This window comes from Parasteatoda tepidariorum, chromosome 1 (genome assembly GCF_982258835.1).
Source record: "Parasteatoda tepidariorum strain Cologne lab strain chromosome 1, Ptep-v5.0, whole genome shotgun sequence".
In the NCBI taxonomy this organism is placed as follows: domain Eukaryota; kingdom Metazoa; phylum Arthropoda; class Arachnida; order Araneae; family Theridiidae; genus Parasteatoda; species Parasteatoda tepidariorum.
In genome coordinates, this window is record NC_141755.1 from 13321505 (window position 1) to 13336131 (window position 14627).

The 14627-nt window shown below is 25.7% G+C and overlaps 1 protein-coding gene across 18 annotated transcripts in view; it reads left to right on the top strand.

The window, feature by feature from the left end:
- The window catches only part of LOC107442127 (neuron navigator 3), a 521654-nt gene extending 507286 nt beyond the window's left edge, over nt 1-14368 (top strand). For all 18 annotated transcript variants that reach the window (XM_043039754.3, XM_087159425.1, XM_087159438.1 and 15 more), the window contains 13 exons: nt 1288-1447; nt 1981-2090; nt 2187-2276; nt 2380-2473; nt 2818-2892; nt 3886-4057; nt 5135-5245; nt 6911-7015; nt 8075-8146; nt 8856-9052; nt 9979-10097; nt 11546-11746; nt 12635-14368. In XM_043039754.3, coding sequence (XP_042895688.3) covers nt 1288-1447; nt 1981-2090; nt 2187-2276; nt 2380-2473; nt 2818-2892; nt 3886-4057; nt 5135-5245; nt 6911-7015; nt 8075-8146; nt 8856-9052; nt 9979-10097; nt 11546-11746; nt 12635-12778 — 1650 coding nt within the window. In that variant the 3' untranslated portion in view covers nt 12779-14368. The remainder of the gene's footprint in view (nt 1-1287; nt 1448-1980; nt 2091-2186; nt 2277-2379; nt 2474-2817; nt 2893-3885; nt 4058-5134; nt 5246-6910; nt 7016-8074; nt 8147-8855; nt 9053-9978; nt 10098-11545; nt 11747-12634) is intronic.
- Nucleotides 14369-14627: the final 259 nt, after the last annotated feature.

Below are 14627 nucleotides of genomic sequence, written 5' to 3' on the forward strand. Positions count from 1 at the left end.
TTAGAAACATTATCTGTTCAAATTAAAATAATTCATAAATAAATAAGAGTTTTTATTTCTGTTTCAGTTCATATGTTTCTCAATGGAATTTTACTTTTATTAGCCTTTTCCATTTCTTATTTTTCTTTAAATAAAATGTAGAAAGTGCATTTAAGCTTGCAATTTACCCTTTGACACAGAATTTTTATTAAACTTTTCTTCACACTTTTTTCATTATTTGTACTAATTTAGGTCAAAATACGTCAGCATTTTAATAATTTATTGTTATGAAGTACAGCATGTCTTTTTCTGTGTTAAAGGTAAAATCTTCCAAACACAAGATCACTTTCAAGCAATAATTTTTCAAAGTTGCAGTTATTTAGATCTAAGATAAACAGTTATTCATCATTGAAATGCATTAATTTACGTAATCTATTATTGATAAATGTTTGAATATAAATGGCAAAAAAATTTCTACTTTTTTTTTTTTTTTTTTTTTTTGGATTTTATATTTTAGTTCAAATATAGTTTCAATAGTTGTAAAAATTTCCTAAGTAAATATTAGATTGTTTTGTTTTTTTTAATAATTAAAAGTTTTTTGTTAGCAAAATATATTTTTGCTTGTAATTAGAGAGCCAGGAAAAAAGTGTAAAAGAGACACCAGTGTCCCATCTGCATCAAAGGGTTTTAAAATAAAACAATTTTTATGATTGCAAAGTTAATGCTTGTTTTTATCACGAGTTGCTTAACTGCTACTTATAGAATTAATTAGATTGCCAAACATAATTTATTGACATTAAAATGTTTGATTACTTTCCAACCAGCTGAAGTACTCAAATTTCTGGAGCTCTGCCTCATATGACAATACAAGTCTCAATCGTTTCTTGACCACTAATATCAGAATTTATCAGATATAGAATTAATTGTCAATCACATTCCTACATAAACTAATAGTTACAAAACTCAAGTAACAAAATAAGAAGATTTTAAAAATTAAGTTTTTCAAATGAACTCAAAAAAAGGGGATGATATTTTTATACGCATCTACAGTAAGAAATGAGGAGGTGTATTAGTTTCACCATAAACTTTGCTCAGAGCTTAAATTTTTCCCCATGTTTTCAAAAGTAGTGCACGACACTTTTTCTGATTTAGGTGAGACAAAAATTAAGTTATTCTCTCTTTATTTAGTGCTCTTACAATAAGTTGTTTTTTTTAAAAAACTAAGTATTGTATTTATTATTTTTCTGTAACTGATTTTAAAAATTATAAGAGATGTCAGAATTGTATTTATGAATTTGTCAATTTCAGAGTGAAATGTCTAGTTTGAAACAAGATAATGATAGACTTCAAAGGCTTGTTTCTACAAAATCTCTTACCTCTTCACATAGTTCCTTACCACTTAGAAACAGCTTAGAAAGCTTAGAAAAACGGCTAAGCGCCTCTGAAAATTCAGGACCACCTAGTATTGGTAAGTTGTAATTTATATAAATTATAATCATGATCAATAATATTAATCTTATAAATGATTTTAATAAATGTACATTTATAAATAACTCTTGTTTAAATCGAAAAAATACACTAGATAACTTTTTTAAAGTAAAAATTTAACTAATTGTAATTTTGAATTAAGATTAATTATTTTACGTAATTGAAAAAAGTAATTGTTAATTTAGAAAATAGAATCTATGTTAAATATGGAATATATGTTAAATAATGCATAACATGTTTTTTTATGGTGGCTAATACGTGGCCAGTTCTTTGTCAGTTCCTTGGAAACTAGTTATTTTACCATAATTATTTAAAGTTATAGTGTAAATACATAAAATTCACAAATGCAAATATTTTTACATTTTCTGCTAAATCATATATATAAGTGAGCGGATAAAATTGAACAATTTAATAATTCAATTAATTTAAAATATTACTATTTAAAAATAATTATTTAATTTCTAAAATTGGTATATTTGTAGTTTAAAATTTTTTTCTTTTTCATAATTGTAGCTGATATGTATTTGAATGAGCCTAGAAATGATCAAGATGGAAAACTCATAAATGTTTCCGTTTACCTTGGTTGCCATGGGGATAATTCTATATTCCAAAAACAATCTATGGTAATTATATAAAAAATTGACGACATTACATGAAAAATTACTTCCTTTTTCTCTAAAGTTTTTATTCATTTAATATTTATGTTTGTGTTTTTACAGACGTTTTCTGAAATATTAATTGGAAGCATCTCTGTAAGCTCCAAAACTAAATGGGATTTGTTAGACAACCTAGTAAAGAGATCATTTAAGGTTTGTATGATTGTTGTTAGTTTAAATTATATTTACAAAAGTATCATTACTAAATGTCAGTAGCTTTCTTGTTCATTTACTAATGTATAATTTATTTTTTCAGGAATATGTTCTTAGAGTAGATCCAGTCTCCAATTTAGGTCTTAGTGCAGAAAGTCTTGTTAACTACCAAGTAGGAGAAATTATACGATCCAAAGGTACTTAAATATTTTTCTCTCATATTTTTAATTTATGAGAAATAATTCCACAAATTACATACATATTTTTCTCTTATGTCTTTAAATTAGAAGTGTTAATTCCGCAAAATACTTTTATTGTTTTCTCTTATGTCTTTAAATTTTAAGTATGTATTCCACAAAATGCTTACATATTTTTCGCTTATGTTTTTCATTTATAAGTATCAATTCTACTAATTATTACTTACATGTTTTTCTCTATATGTTTTTAATTTATAAGTATTAATTCCAAAAAGTACTTATTTCTAAAGTATCATATTACCTCATCATAAATACCTATTAATATTTTGATTTTGTAATTTCAGAAGCTGATGCACCTGAGCTTTTGCCTTGTGGCTACATAGTAGGTGATAGCATGCACGTAAAACTAGTTCTGAAAGGTATGTCTTTAATTATTTTTTACTGTAATTCAAAACATTGTATAATTTATTAATTTTCGACTGTAATTTCAAATAAAATTGAACAAAGGATACATTAAGACTGTTCTTTAAATGCTCTGTCACCATCTGAAATATCTTTTATTTCCAGAATAATATACAATTTTTAACGATTATACAATTACACTTTGATTATCCTTTATTCATACATATTTGCCTAGTGCCCAAAGTGACCTCTATACTAATTGTAAAAATAATGCAATTAATAAAAAAAAACACAGTTTTGTGAAACTAAAAAGCATATGTGATCTAGTTTCGTATCGTTTGAAAAGTTTCTCTGATACTGCATTGTTTGAGCTCCTTAGAAATATTATTATTTGGTCTTAATTTATAAAATAAAGGTTTATTTAATTTGATACAACAAATAAAATGAAATACAAAATAATAATTTTTGGCAAGAGTTTCTTTTTTTTAAATGCTTCAAAATTGGGATTTTTATAGAGAAGTCATGTTTTAAAATCAAATTTTAAGATTATTTTTAAGGCAAAATCTTATTAAAATTACAAAATATTACTTGCTCTATTGTTTTTTCATCTGTATATAATTTAATAAATGTTACTACTGTTGTATATTAATTTAATTTTTTTCTCCTAAAAACCTTAATCTTATTTCATAGAAAATCTATATGCCTAAAATTATTTATTTTTCTGCTTACAAATACCATTAAAACACAGAGTTGAGATTTAAAAATAAATTTTCAATTATGGTGTATAATGTACTATTTCATTATGCATGTTTTTATAAATGTATATTTATATAATATAGCGTGACATTTGGCAAAGAGAAGAAAGATCAAAACTATTGGGGGGAATTAAGCTATCATTTTTGACTACCTCTTAGCTGAAAGAGCTTTGAAGAACACTCTTAGCATATATGCCTGTGAATTTGTATTTTCTCACTTTCAGTAACATTCATATAATTAATTTTCTCCTACAGGTACACGACAACATTCTGTTGATGCCTTTGCATTTGAGACCTTAATACCAAAATCTATAGTACAAAGATATATCTCACTGTTAACTGAGCATCGGAGAATCATCCTATGTGGACCTAGTGGAACAGGAAAAACATATGTGGCTCAAAAGTTAGCTGAATACCTTGTTCTCAAGTAAGTTCCTTATTTATTTGATACAAAGTGTTCTGTAATTACCACCCTTTTATATACATTGTATTCTGTAAAGATTGCCAATGTGTATTTATGCATTTTTTTTATCAAAAATGAAGACAAAATACAACAGAAAGTGAATGTACAAAACCTGTTTTATGATTGCATAAAGAAGCAGATAAGAGTCAAAAGATGATTATTAAAAACACCTCTAAGCTTCGTCTATCCATCAAACTGGTTTTGATGTTCTTCATTAATTGTTTGTCAGATTGTAACAGTGTTTTTTTTTATCAATTACTAAATTTTAACCCCAAATGTGTTTCCTCCTTTTGTCTTCATTTTAAAAAGGAATAAAAAAAACATACAGTAAAAGTGACCTTTGCGGAACACTATGTAAATTTTAAAATCCTTGACGAGCATTATTTCTAGTTCAAACTACTGATTTAAGCATGTTGTTAATTGAATTATTTTTTTAACTGAATGTGTATTTAATATTTACAAAGAAAAAGTTATGACTGTAGTTTTTGATGCAAGTACACAATCAAAATGACATCAATTGAAAATAATAAATAAATCTGGAAAATAAATTTTATAACTTATAATTTTTGAAAAATGTCAACTTTCATCTAACTAATCTTTACACTAAACATGAAAATTAGTTTAAACCAGTGAATTAAGCATTTTTTTAATGGGCCTCTATATTCATATGCTATTTTAACTGATCTAGACAATTTGTAACTAATAAAATATAAATATTTATAATATATTTTGTAACATTTATTATTTTCTAATGATTTTTTTTATTTTTTGATGAAATATCTTAAAAATGCTCTAAGAAATACACGCTTTGTAAATATTCCATCCAATTTCTACATGGAATATTCTCAAATCCTGCAACATTATTTATTCTATAAACTTCTTAAATTGATGTAGATAATGAATGATAAACCTTTAAAGGAATGTTTCCTTCCATTAAATCTGTAAAATATAAATTTTTAAATTATTTTTAGATTTATACTACATTATATTTTTTGTATTTATATTACATGCGTATTACATTAAGTAACTTTCTAATTCCAGGAATGGAAAGGAACTAAGTCCAGGCTCCATTGCAACGTTCAGTGTTGACCACAAATCAGCGAAAGAACTGAGACAGTATTTGTCAAATGTTGCTGAGCAATGTGAAACAAGGTACAAATATGTTAAGATTTTTAATTTTTCTTATTTTCATTCTATTCTATTTTCTTCGAACCAAATTCTAAAATTCAAAGAAAAACGCATACCTTTTACTTATATCATTAATATGCTTCTACAATTTATCAAGAAAGGCTAGTTTATTGCATCATTATTGCTGCATTCAACTGTATTTTTTTAAGTTAGATGTAAAATTATAGTTTATTTTGTTTAAATCTCATATCCATCAACAAACTAGAATTTAAATAAATTTAGAGCATATTTTGTCCATGATTATTAATGAAACCTAAATCCATAAGTCATAAAATGGGTTTAAAATCTGTTATTTCTTTTATTACTTCTTACCATTTATAAGATAAACTATAAATTTTATTTCTCATCTTCATATAAACAAACTACTATTTAAATAACTTAAGAGCATATTTTTCCATGACTTTTAATGAAACCTATATTCGTAATTCATAAAATGGGTTTAAATTTATTATTTCTTTTATTATTTGTTACCATTTATAAGATAAACTATAAATTTTATATCCCATCTCCATAAACAAACTACAATTTAAATAAATTTATAACATATTTTTACCATGACTATTAATGAAACCTATATTCGTAATTCAGTTTAAAATCTTTTATATATTTTATTATTTCTTACCATTTATAAGATACAAACTATAAAAGTTTCTCAGGCCAAATTATATTCTAAGTAAAGAAAAACTCATTTCTAACATCCAGAACTGTTGTCACAGATAGAATTTTAAAATAAATAAGATTTAAAGAATAAGAAATAACTCTTTATTGAGTTAAAATTTTTGTATTAAATTTTAATACAAAAAATCTGCAAACTTTCCCAATGTCTATTTTTCCTGCCTAATTTTCTCTTGAATGTCAAAAATCCCTGTAATTCAGTTTTTCTTCATACATATGTTTCTTGGTAATAAATTTGCTTTAAAATAAATAGGATTTAAAAAATAAGAAATAACACTTTATTGAGTTAAAATATTTGTATTAAATCTTAAAATAAGAAATCTGCAAACTTTCCCAATAGCCATTTTTATCCTGGCTATTTTCCTTCTTGGTTGCCAAAAATCCCTGTAATTCAGTTTCTCTGCATACATATGTTTCTTGCCAGTAAGACATATTTACAGAAGCTTCTTATGAATTGATTTTTTTTCCTCCCCCTAAAATTTAATGTCTGTAAGTTAGTTTCTTTGCATATTTATTTTTGATGAAGAAAAAACATAATTATTAGAAAAACTTTAAACAAATAATAACTTGCAATAGCAAATTAAGTTTAGTAGTATCATTTGCTGAATGTTTGCTCTTAAAAGTGTATTTTAGAAAATTCATTTTAATTTCTTGTTCCTTTTTAAAATAAATCAAGTCTATCTTAAATAAAATAAAAAGTTATCTTAAATTTTTTTTTGAAGCAAACTCATTTCAGTTTTTAATTTTGAAGACAATTTCTCTGTTTGTAACAGAATTGTTTTGCTGTAAGAGTTCTCTACAGTGATAGTTTTAAAAATTTTGAATCAGTACATATTATTATGTTTAGCAGTCGTTTTTTTTTAAATAATAATTATAATAATAAATGCTTCCTTGGTTGTTATATAAGCTGTAGAACTTTCAGAATTGTTATTAATTTTTTTTTTCCTTTTTCAGTAATGTGTCAGATTTACCAACTGTGATAATATTAGACAACTTACATCATGTAGGTTCTCTAGGTGAAGTTTTCAATGGTTTCCTCAGTGCCAAATACCAAAAGTGGTAAGATTACTTGATCATTATTATTTAAAAGTAAAGACCCAGACCCAGTAAAAAAAATTTAGTTAAATTTAATCAGTTTTTTGAACTATCTATATTATATAAAACGCTAATATGTACGTATGTATCAATAAAACCGATGATATTTCTTTTCTCGCACTGGCAACAGTTTTCATTTTTAATTGATAGGCTTCCGCGCGCAAGAGCACGTAGTGAGCATCATATGGCTAATCTATATTATGTAAATCGCTAATACGTTTTGATTGATAGGCTTCGGCGCGCAAGAGCACGTAGTGAGCATATGTCTAATCAGGTGAATTCTTACCGAATTATCAAAACAATTCTCACAAAATTATCTTCATTGAAGCCGATGCTTTACATCCGGCGTTCAGTACTATTTCATATTGTTTTACAACACATGGTTTTAGCCCTCTGGTGGGAACGACTTTAAAACAAAACTTACAACAGTTACTTTTCTCAACAACTGAAATTTAGAATAGTGTGATTAAGAAAAATATGTGAACTGTTTGCAATTTCAAATTAATATTGAAATGCACAGGTTTGGAATTTTCTACAGTGAAAGGCTTTCGAAACTTCAGTGTTCAAAAAAGTACACAAAAGCTAGACGTTAAGAACGTATCCAATGAGCGAGCAAAGCGAGCATCGGATTGCGAAGCAATCCGAAATGAACTGCCAAAGCAGTTCCGAGGGTTGGCGAGCGCCAGCGAGCAGGGGGCGAAGCCTCCTAGTTTACATTTAATTCTTATACAATGAAAAAAAAATCTTTAAAAGCTCTGATAAAAAAAAGGTGTGCACTAACATCTCTTGTAATTTTATATTCATTTTTAAAAAACTCTTCACATTAAGAATCTACTTTACTACTACATATATATATAAAATAAAAAGACTATACTATTTCTATGTATAAAATATAATTGTAACACTAAATATTATTTACAGTTCTCTTCCTATTTTGCCAAATAGAAAAAAATACCTAGAGTGAGATTATTTTCATTAAAAAATAGAAGCCCTTCTTATAATTTCAATTTCTCCTTATTACAGCCCATATATCATTGGCACAATGAACCAAGCTACCTGCTCAACTACTAACCTTCAACTTCATCATAACTTCAGGTAAATACATTCAAAAGTAAAGTCTGTGGCATTGTAAGATATTGATTTGTAATTATAAAAGTTTTTTTTTTCTAATCCAAGTGTTTAATGATTGCTAACAGTAATACATCAAAACAATTCTACAATGTTATGTGAATAATTTTTTAGCAAGAATTAATCAGATTTTTTTTCTCCAAATATTTTGTACAACTACCAACATTTATTTGTCCTGAGATATATGTATAAACTTCTATTACTGAAGTTGAAAAATGAAACAGACACAAACAATATTTGGTATATTATATTATATTGAGTTAACATTCTTTCATTTATTCTAGTCATTTGTTGTAACACAGATAAACTTAAAATGCGTAAACTTTGCTGTTGATTTTGTTTTCTAGTGTAGTATTTAATTAATATAAAATTAAAATTATCATTTTCGCATGCTGCAAGGTAATAACATAAATATCAAACAAAATGCTATAAAATTTCCAGCACTTTAAATATCATGATAAAAAATTATTTGTCTTAAACTATTTTTATTGCAATTTTATTGTTTGAGTTTGTTTAATAATGTGTAAATAAATATTTGAATTTTTTAAAAATTTATGATTATCACATTCAATTTTGGATACATAATTTTATAATATTAAATATTCATATATATATATATTTTGAAAATAAATTTATAAATATATTTTTAAAAATACTAAGTCAAACTAATTTTTAGATGGGTGTTATGTGCTAACCATATGGAGCCTGTGAAAGGGTTTTTAGGCAGATACTTAAAAAGAAAGTTGATTGAAGAAGAGGTTAAAACTGGCATACGAAATGCAGAAATCGCCAAAGTAATTGACTGGATGCCAAAAGTATGGCATCATTTGAACAAATATCTTGAAACTCACAGTTCTTCTGATGTCACAATAGGTAAGATTTTTAAAACAGTTTTCTAATATGAAAAGATTTATGTAAAAATAAATATACTTTTTAAATTGTCTTTAAATTAATGATTATGTGACAAGATTTTTTTCAACTAAAATATCTAGGCATGGTTATGACAGGAAAGAGAGACAAAATAATTTTTTTTTCAGAGGTCTCTCAAGAAATAAATTTGACATGTCTTCTCCTGCAATATACATGTTTTGTGAAATCATTGTAATTCTTTTCATTTTTGAACTAACGACATAAATAATAAATTATAGTGTCATTATTATTTATGCAAAATCGAATCTCGCATTAATCTCATTTCGTAACTTATCACATTCATCCACATGCACCAAAAACGAATTTAAGCTGAAAAATAACTCAATGGTGTTAATGACAGAATTTCATAACAAATATTTTAGTATATCTGCATAGGTATCAGTCATTTTCATCAGCAAATTTTTAACGACTCTCAGAAAATCTTATAATTGCCTGCATAAATTTGAAAAGAATATCTTGATTATAAGAAAAGATTTTGAAATTTTCGTTTGTAGTTTTACACATACAACCTGATGTCTAAGTTTTTTCAGAATAAGAAACTGTCTATTCAACTACTTCCCTTTACATATTCGAAAATGCAAGGTTACATAATGCACATTTGCATAGTAATTATGTGTGTAGAGCATTTACATAATAATTATGCATGTATGTGCACGCGATGAAAATTTTCTAAAAGGTTAAAAAAATCCAGTTAATTGATATTTTACTTAAACAGTAGAACTTAAACGAAAATGTGGAACATTCTGCTAGTGAATCAATGAAACAGTGTGTGATCTCTGGTCACTTTAAGTATAATAACTTGATGCTAAAAGCTATTTTTTTTTAATTTTATTTTTTAATTAATGATAAATTTTAATTGTAAATTTCAGGTCCTAGGTTATTCTTGTCATGTCCCGTTGATCTCTCAGGATCTCAAGTGTGGTTTACTGATTTATGGAATTACAGTGTAATTCCATATGTACTAGAAGCTGTAAGAGAAGGCTTACAGGTAAATTAAATTCATTTTTAATATTGATTAAATTTGACTGTCTCTTTTTACAATTTTTAATGCGGGATATCTAACTTAACTGAACATGCAGCTTAACAGATTATAGTAGGATTAATATAACATGCAAATAATTAGTTTTTAATATTGATTCAATTTTAAATTTTTTTTTCAATTTTTAAAGCAGGATATATATTAATTTAACACACAGCTCAACAGATTACAGTAGAATCAATATAAAACGCAAATAATTAATTTTTAATATTGATTCCATTTTGACTGTTTCTTTTTTTAATTTTTAAAACAGGAAATATATTAATTTAACTGAACACATAGCTTAATAAATTACAGTAGAATTAGTACAATATGCAAATAATCAATTTTTAATATTGGTTTAATTTTGACTGTTTCTTTTTCTAATTTTTAAAACAGGATATATGCTAATTTAGCAGAACACTCAGCTTAATAGATATACTTTGTATATAAATAACTTTTAAATTATCAAACAAAATTTTATTAGACTATTACATAAAAAAACAGGAATGGCTCAGTTGTTAAAGGTACTAAGCTGTGTTTGTGAAGGAAAAGCAGCCTGTGCGAAATGCAGACCACATTACCACAATCATGCTGTTGGTCTTGAAATTGCAAAGCCTTAACCTCCATGAACCCCAGACCTCATTGATTCTGGCTCACATAAAAGTGGTACTACCGGAACTGGTTTTTCACCCCTTAGTATGGCATGAAGTTCACAATATGGACATCATTCTGCACTGACCTTCTTTACTTCTCAGCTAGTTGACATGATGAATCTGAAGATGAATTTACTTCAGGGATAGAACCCTAATCCATCACAATGATGACTCAGTGACTTGATTACTGTGCTATGCTAAACTTTATTACATTTATAATTTTAAAAAAAATAAAAATAATCCAAATTTTAATAGAAAAATACGTTTTATTTTTTGTAAAACTATTGTGTGGCAACTCAATAAAGCTTCCTAACTCACCCTAGTCCTGGGGTGCACACCCTTTTTCATTGTGATTGAAGCATTTAATTATGAACACAAAGGTCCCGGGTTTGATCCGTGATGACGGCCAACGATTTTTTCTCCCTCGATTCTCCACATAGTTTAAACACGAGATAATATAATCGACTATTTGTAGATCAAAATTTAGCTTTAAAGCAAACCCTTTTAAGATGTGTTTGATTAAAACTGAAGTTAAGAGTCTAATGATTGCTTTTATTTTATACATTTTTTGTGTTTATTTAATATCACATCAGAATATGACTGTCATATATATTGAAAATACTTTGTGTGTATTGATTGTGTATTACTATATTTAAAATTTTAATTTAATAAAGAAAAAAAAAGAGAAATAAGAAGATATTTTAATGAAAAAAACATCAAATCACTTAAATTTTAAAAAATATATAATTTATTCTATTTTAGTTGTACGGAAGAAGGGCACCTTGGGAAGATCCAGCTGAATGGGTGTACGAAACATATCCTTGGCCAATGCATGGCACCACAAGTGAGCCCCAACTCCTTAGATTAAGACCTGAAGATGTTGGTTATGAAGGTCATCCAGGTCCAAGCGTTGGATCCAAAGGTCATCATACTAACAATCCAAACAATGAAGCTGATCCATTGGTAATATATTTCAATAGTTTTCTTACACCATGATAATGTAGAATAGTATATGTTAACATACTAGTTAGATTCATGAAGTATTTCGTTTTTACTATAAATTTAATATCTAGATCAAAAAAAATATGATAAATTATATAGTTGTTAAACATAACAATATAAAACATAAAATGTTATTAAACAAAAAGTAAAAATATATGTATTCTTAATTTTAATCTTTAAAATACTTAAATACAATGAAATATAATATTTAAGAAATAATAGGCAACCAAGATAATTTTCTGAGATGACAGAAAGCTATTTTTAAAACTTGAATCCATCCTTGGGCTGCACTACTACGCTGGTACAGATTAATCAATTTCAATACATATATTCAAGTTCAATATGATCAAATTTAATGATTTTTCAAATTCGATATGATTGGTAAATCAGATGCATAATTTTCTCTATGTGTAATTTTATTGAATTTTTTCTAATGGAGACATAATTGAGAACTGATAGCAACTTTAAAATTACCAATTTTCCCTTTTTGCTACAAAAACTAATGCAATTTTACAAAAAAAAGTGCATGAAAGTAGTTTTGACAATCATTCATTAAGATTTATGTTAGAATAAATAAATTAGCCTTCACAAAACACAAGGGTTATTCAAATATTAAAATTTCAAATACACTCTTCCCTTATCAGTTAATTCTGTAACCTTTTTTTTTTAAAAGAAAAAAAAATCGATCATTCTTGCTATTTGAAAAACGAATTTTTCTATTAAAGCAATGTTACCATTGCTAAGATGCCCCCATAGAAAATAATGCAATATTTGAACAATACCTTAATTTTTACTCATAAAATTAATTAATTATTCCAACTAATGAAATTTGAATATTATTTTTTGCAGTTAAATATGCTGATGCGACTTCAAGAAGCTGCTAGTTATTCAAGTCCTCACAGTAATGACAGTGACTCAACAAGTATGGATAGTCATGGAAGTAGTTTACATTCAGATGAACTTTTAACCTCAGGACTGGAATCTACACTGTAATGTGTTTGAAATACAATTGTAAAAAATCAAGACATTAAGTCATATGATTTGACTTAATAACTTTGTTTTCTATCATATTGATGGGCGTTTTTATCTCGCTGAAAATACTATTAATAAGGCAAAATATATTTTCATTTAACAAAAAAATCATCAATTTTCTAAACACGATAAAAAATTTTACTTTAAAAAAATCAGGTAAAAAATTTTCTAATGTTACTTTTTTTTTCCATTTACATTTGAATGGTTGCCTTAATTGTTGTATTAAAGCAATCCATTGTTTAAATTAATTATTTTTATTAATTTTGTGTTCTAAAAAGTTTTTGTTGAACAAAAATATTTAATAATAACAATTCCCTTTCTTATTGACAATTAATGTTACTTACTAATATTTGCTATAATGACTAACAGAATTAAATATACTTTTAAAATACTTCCATGGTAATGGATTTTAAACATCTATGAGATTGCATATACATTGTACCAGCTTAGATTTGTAATAAAATACTACTTTTAAAAAGTAATAAAACCTTTCAAAATGTAAAAAAAAACATCCTACTAAACATTTTAACCTTGATAAGACTGAATTTTGAATACAAAAAAATATGACAGTTTCGAAACATCTGAAAGATGCTTTTCACGTGCAAATAAGAAGGCTGAATGTCACGAGAAACCCACCTTTATATTCTGGTGCTATAATTTTAGTTAAAAGAATTCATTTCATATTTGATATGTAAATTTTTCTATGTGAAAACTCACTGTGCTTTTTTTTTCAAAACCAATGCTTGTGCAAGATAATTAGTTTTATCTTTTTGACATTAAGCATTTTGAGTTTTAATACTTAAAGGAGAAAAGCTTGTGATCTTTTGCATTTTATAAAACTTTTTTGATACTTAATTTATACTTTTTATAAAAGAGCACACTGTATTTTATAAGTATCCAGTTTTTTTAATGCAAATTTGTGTCAAAAAAAAGATTGTAAACTATAAAATAAAATGTGATGTAACCTAGCTAAGTAATACCTGATTATGAAGCCTGCAGTGAGTTGCCTTATTTATTTGGAAATAATTTAAATTTTTTTTTTTTTAAATCTTTAAACAAATTGTAATTGTTTTATGGAGTATAAATTTTCTTAATATAATTTTAAATCTTTGTAAGAGACAGTGCTGGTTACTGTCTAAATTAACTAGAAAATTTATTGAAATTATATTATTTATTTCATAATAATTGTAATTATTTGAATTATATTACAATTTTTAATGAAAGTTTTTGCTGATTTTTTTTATAAGACTGAAATTACAGTTATTTATGCTCATGAATTATATTTCTTACACAAGAACTGTATTTATTTTGTAATTATAGATAGACAGACTGATGTTTTTGTTCATATTAAGACCAAAGAGTGTTTTCATAATGTAATATTATATTTGCATTTTTATAATTGTTTTATCTCGACTCAACTTAGATCTCTTCATAGACTTTCTATGTAATTGTTCATTGTCAAAATGAAAAGAAAAATATTAGTTTGACTGTGTTATGTTTTATTTGTTGTATAAAAAGATCTGTAAATAAAAAATAATTTTTGAAATTTAATTTTTGCTTGTCCCTTTCAATTGTAGACATATCAATTACTACACAAGAAATACATATGTACATAGACTAGAAAATTAATGAAAGTTATTTCACACAACAAAATTCAGCTTAATTTGCTATTTTAAAAGAAATTATTTGAATAGTTCCGTGATATAATTTGAAGAGATAAATTTTTATTAAAAATATATAATTTTAACTGTTATAGTTCTAAATATTACTATGTAATTTTAAGAGAGTAAAAAATGTGTCTGAAATTTTG